At 32.7% G+C, this 5,945-nt stretch overlaps 1 protein-coding gene across 1 annotated transcript; it reads right to left on the bottom strand.

Annotated features, from left to right (window-relative positions):
- Positions 1–586: 586 nt before the first annotated feature.
- Positions 587–4,810, bottom strand: LOC109146745 (TMV resistance protein N-like). Its single transcript, XM_019294391.1, has 5 exons — positions 4,258–4,810; positions 2,694–3,810; positions 2,286–2,561; positions 666–2,180; positions 587–604 (listed from the first exon to the last, which is right to left on the bottom strand). Exons 1-5 carry the CDS (start codon positions 4,743–4,745, stop codon positions 587–589), a joined length of 3,414 nt encoding a protein of 1,137 aa, XP_019149936.1. The 5' UTR covers positions 4,746–4,810.
- Between the last annotated feature and the right edge of the window lie 1,135 nt (positions 4,811–5,945).

Raw genomic sequence — 5,945 nt, 5'->3', positions numbered from 1 at the left:
TGTTAAAGAGGTGTGAAGGGCGGATATACTTACAAGTTACAATAATAACAATCCTTTTGCAGCAAATTAAAAGCTGAAGATTATAACCGCCTCTGCTGGATATTTCTGCCGCCTCAATCTACCTATCTGCACCTTCCTTTTCCTCTTCCACTGTCCATCTTCCATAGAAAGGAATGCATCCCCTTGTGGATGGAAAGAAACGCACTTCCCCTTCTCTGTTTCTATGTATTTCAAATAGAAAAAATATCATCTGCAAATGAGACTTGAATTCTGCATACACCTCCAATACTTCTCCCATCACTGTGGGAACCACATAATTAAGAAAAAGTAATTCGCGGTTGATGTTAATATATTTCCATTGCTTTATAATCCGAACACCACTGCTTTTGATTTTTGCACTAAAACGAATTCCATTGCAATCATCAATTTCATTATAGGGATCAATCACACCTTCCATGATGATTTCAAACATTACATTCCCCAAACTGCACCATACAGACCCCTTGAACACAGGAATCCCAATTTCGACACAGTCACCTTTAGAACATGCCTACATATTATGGAATACATACATACAATAAAACAATTAGTTATTACTACCTACCTACTATAATATAAAAACACCAAATTATCAGATCGAGATGAGGGGAACATATATAACTAACCTTGAACCACTTTTCAATTGAAGGAATCCTCAAACCAATGCAATTTGCTATCCCAAGACTACCTAAGGATTCAAGACTCTCCAAGCCTGAAAGCTCAACCAAACTTTTACAGTTCTGAATATCTAGCCGATAGAGTCTTTTCAAGTTTGATAAATTTTCTATTTTTTCTAATGAGACGCAATTCTTTGCAGAGAGTACCACCAAATTAGAAGGAAGTTGTGGAAGTGATCTAAGATTCTGCAGATCGTCCAAGCAGAGATGCATCAAATTGGAATGATGGGAAAGGCTTAATGGTGAACTTTGAAGATAATATCTTCCCATTAAATCTATTTCTTTCAACGAGGAGGACAAACTCCTAAGAGCAATTGGAAGATCTTCATGCAAATAGTTGTCAGGTATAGTCAAGGCATTGCAATTGCTTATGTTAAGCTCTTTTAAGGATGAAAGACTCTCCATGTTCGGAAGCTCAACCAAACTTATGCAATTGCTTATGTCAAGTCTTTGTAAGGATGAAAGGCTCTCCATGTTCGGAAGCTCAACCAAACTTTTGCAATTGCTTATGTCAAGTCTTTTTAAGGATGAAAGACTCTCCATATTTGGAAGCTCAACCAAACTTATGCAATTGCTTATGTCAAGTCTTTTTAAGGATGAAAGACTCTTCATATTTGGAAGCTCAACCAAACTTATGCAATTCCCAATACTCAACACTTCAAGTCTCTTCAAGTTTGATACAGCTGCTATATTTTCCAATGAAACACAATTTTCTGCAGAGAGTTTCTCCAAACTAGGAGGAACTTCTACAAGTACTCTAAGATTTTGCAAATTGTCCAAGTCTAGAAATTTCAAGTTTGAAAGATGACAAATGCCAAAGGGTAAGCTCTGATGATAACAACTCCCAGATAAATTTAAAGTTACCAATGAGGTGAAATTCTCAAAAATGATCCTAAGATCTACTTCATGTAGATCGATGTAACTCAGATATAGATCTTCCAAGGAGCACAAATTTGCAACTGAAGGTGGAAAAAAACCAACACCATCACAACTTCTTCTTGACAAAAGAAGAGGTGATGATAAAATGTCAAGAAGTTGAGATTTTGATTTTGATGGTACACAACTCTTGATTTTCCCCAGACTCAGATTCTTTAGATTTCTCAAACATCCCAAAGAAAATGGTATATGTGAGATGGCAGTTCCAACAACAAATAAATCTCTTAGTTGCTCTAATTTTCCCAAGTCAATTGGAAGCTCCTCCAGTTTTTCACATTCTTGTAAACATAAAACTTCAAGTGATTTTAAGTTGCAAATGCTACTTGGAAGCACCTTGAGTTTCTTGCAATTGTTGAAATACAACTCAACAAGACTCTCCAAACTTCCAATTGATGGGTGTACCTTGACCAAATTTGAACACCTCAAAAAGGATACTTTTTGAAGAGTATTATGTGCCCCAATGAAGTTTGGTGTTCTCTTAAGTTGTTCACAATGATCAAATTTTAAGATCCTCAAACATCTAAAATGCTGTTGAAAAAAAAGTAGAAAAAGGTTTAATCAATTTCTATTTTTCTAGTCAAAGTTCTTAATTAAGAAATATGCAATGTTGAAAGAAGCATTAGACATACTAACCTGCATATTGCATGGGAATTCTTTGATATTGCTACCCTCCATGTCTAACTCAACAAGTTTCTCACAGCGAAAATTAGATGGTATGCAACTCAAATGGCAATTGTGTAATCTAAACAACCTAAGCTCATTGGATAAATATTTAAAAGATCCGCTGAGACACATATCATTCAATATGAGTATTCGTAACTTTACCATCCTTTTGAATACTTGAGTATTCAAAGGCACATTCTTTAACATGTCAGAATTTACAATCATCCCTTCAATTGCTTCGGTGCCCTATAAAAAACATTTATATAACAATATTTTAGATTTTAGATATTTTGAAATCTTTGATTTTAATAAATTTAAGTATAGAAAACAAATGAATTAACTAGCTAGAATAACTCAAATACAAAGGACATGTTTTACCTTGTTCCCGTGAAGAACATCAAAGACATCTTTTGGATCAATCAATCTACTTTGTTTGCCCGGCTCTCGTGGAGATTCCTTTCGAACAATTTCTCTTCCCATATCTCGTAATAAGTCATGCATATGAAGGGTTTCAAATTTTCCTCCTCCATTTGTTGTCAACGAGCATCTTTCAATCAAAATTCTTATTCCACTTTTAGCATAAAAACCACAAGCTTCCAATATCATAGAAGTGTCATTTTTGTTATGCCTAATAAAAAAACAAGCAATATCAAGAAAGATATTCTGAGTATCATCATCAAGTGAATCATAACTTATTTTAAGAATTTTTTGAACATCATCATGAGGTATCCCACTTAATTTCTCAGCATCATCACTCCATTCTTGCATTGATTTGCCACGCAAATAAGAACCTATAATTGTAAGTGCTAGTGGAAGTCCATCAGTATAACTTGCTATCTTTTCAGATAGTTCAATATACTCCTCTAATGGTATAGAAACACCAAAAGCATGCCAACTCAAGAGTTGCAAGGATTCATCAGGGCTTAACGTTTCTACCATGTACTTCTCGTGTGCTTCCAGGTTACTCAACAACTGAACATCTCTAGTTGTTATTATAATTGTGCTCCCTAAACCAAACCAATTACGTTGTCCTGCTAATGATTCTAGTTGACTAGTATCGTCTATGTCATCAAGAACAATAAGAACAGTTTTTGACCGCAGTCTTTCTTTAATCAAAATTATTCCTTCATCAACATTATCTATTTCAAGTTTCTTTCTGTTGAGTGTTTTGCAAAGAAGTTTCTCTTGTAAACGAACTAAACCATGATCTCCTTCGGAAACTTGTGATCTAATGTTTGCAATAAAGCAACAACCTTCAAACTTTTGAAAACTCAAATTGTAAATGGCTTTAGCAAGGGTTGTTTTTCCAACACCACCCATACCAAAAATTCCAAACATCTTGGTGTCACCATTTCTTTGAGTTTGCAATAAATGAAGTATATCTCTAACACGAGATTCAATTCCAACTGGATACTTTGCGACATTCATGTATGTACGACGATTCACTCCCCGCAATACCTCTTCTGTAATTTTTTTGATGAACTTTGATTCATACCTATCACATTTTTCCATTGAATGTAAATCTAAATCATTAAAGAAAATATAGGTGAAAAACATAAAACTAAAAAATTAAATAGATCGAGCACATGTTACAGAACAAGAAATATGTATATTTAGTCTCTCGTGATTCCATTGTTTGAGGTAAATTACAAAACTCTTATAATATTTTTATCAACCGATATAATCAATCCAAAATTTTAATTTCTAAAAGGAATTAATATTTATGACAAATAAATTGAAATGCAAAGTGCAGATTCTTCATAGCTTGTTTTACCAAAAATATTAATCCATCCATAAAGATGCATGTATAGATGCTAGAACGCAATTATTAATTAGCAAAACTAAAATTATTAATATTATTCACAATGAGTTAGTGAGCCAAATTGTGACTAATATATCATACTCACACAAAAATATAAAACAAAATTGAAAAGAGGATTACCCATTTGTCATGGTTTGCAAATCCCATCCAGACAAATTAGCAACAGTAGTGAGTGCAATTTTCCACTCATCAACTCTTTGATCGTCAAATTGTTGTCGATGTTGAGTCAATGCCTTACCAAATTCGCCTGTTTGTTTACGAACCTCTGAAGGATCAACGTTGTAGAATATAGGCAGAATCATCTGTTGCAAATTTTTCTTACAGTCTAGAATCTTCACCAGTTCATCAAGACACCATCTGGATTGGGCATAAGTTTTGGAAAATACGATGATGGATATCTTGGAGCCCTCAATGGCCTTCAATAGCTCAGCAGAGATGTTCTCACCTTTTCGGATTTCTTCATCGTCCCGAAAGGTGTTAATTCCAGCCTGACGCAAATCTTCATAGAGATGATCGGTAAAAGATTTTCGTGTCTCTCCTCTAAAACTCAAGAAGACATCATACACGCAAGCAGTAGTAGATGAAAAAGAAGAAGAAGAAGAAGCCATATTTGAAATTGAGAACACTATCTTCTATCTTGATTTGCTGGCTGGCTAGCTAGTTCCTAAAGATTTAAAGAGCTTGGAAAACGCGTGTCTACACAGACGATATTGACTTGGATGGTCTTCTTAATAATTTCCCACTAATAATTCTACGTAGCGGGACCATCCCATTTATGACATTGCATCTTTTTCCTATACTAGACCCCATTAGCAGGCAAATTATATCGTGCACTAGGGCGCGTAGTGCATTGTACGCTCTAGTCAAAACAGACGTCGTTTTGACTATGTTTTTTAAAAAAAAAAAAAAAAAATTGTTTCCCTTTTCTACCGTTAAATTCAAAAAAAAAAATAAAAAAAATATCTCTATTTCGAATGTACATAAACTCATAACAGTATACACATAATCTAACTTAATACATGATACACATAAACTTATAACAGAATATATATAATCTAACATAATACATAATATACATAAACTCATAATAGAATACACATAATCTAACATAATACATAATACACATAAACTCATAACAGAATATATGTAATCTAACCTAATACATAATACATATAAACTCATAACATAATACACATAAACTCATAACAAAATACACATAATCTAACATAATACACAATGCACATAAACTCATAACAAAATACACATAAACTCTTAATACAATACATAAAATCTGAACAATAAAAATGACGTCGTTTTGGTTAGGGCGCACAATGCATTGTGAGCCCTGGTGCACGATATAACGACTGCATATTTTTCATTACATAACCTTTTACGTGACAGCTTACATTTCTACCATCAATCTTATTAAGTGTTCATGATTTTTACTTAATGTATAACATATGCACATAAATATATTGTTTTATTTATTTAATTATTCTTAAAATATTCTATACTTCAAATTTAAACAACAAAACTCACTTGAATACCATCTTCATTTTTATGTTTTTTTTTTTTATTTTTCTAAAAAATTAAAAGTTTCCAAAAACAAAAACGTCCTTTTAATGTTGCAACCACGGTCTTCGTTAATTGGCTTCGTCATTTTAATATAGCATATAATTTATCTTTACTAATAAATTAAAATTTAATTATACTGGAAAAATACTATAATATGCACAATTTATAAAAATTATTTATAAAAAAATTAAAATTAAACACTTATAACTATGAATAATTTTATCATACGTTAA

This window comes from Ipomoea nil, unplaced genomic scaffold (genome assembly GCF_001879475.1).
Source record: "Ipomoea nil cultivar Tokyo-kokei standard unplaced genomic scaffold, Asagao_1.1 scaffold1936, whole genome shotgun sequence".
Taxonomy (NCBI): domain Eukaryota; kingdom Viridiplantae; phylum Streptophyta; class Magnoliopsida; order Solanales; family Convolvulaceae; genus Ipomoea; species Ipomoea nil.
Note: the sequence above shows the minus strand (reverse complement) of the source record. Positions and strands in the feature narration are given on the sequence as shown.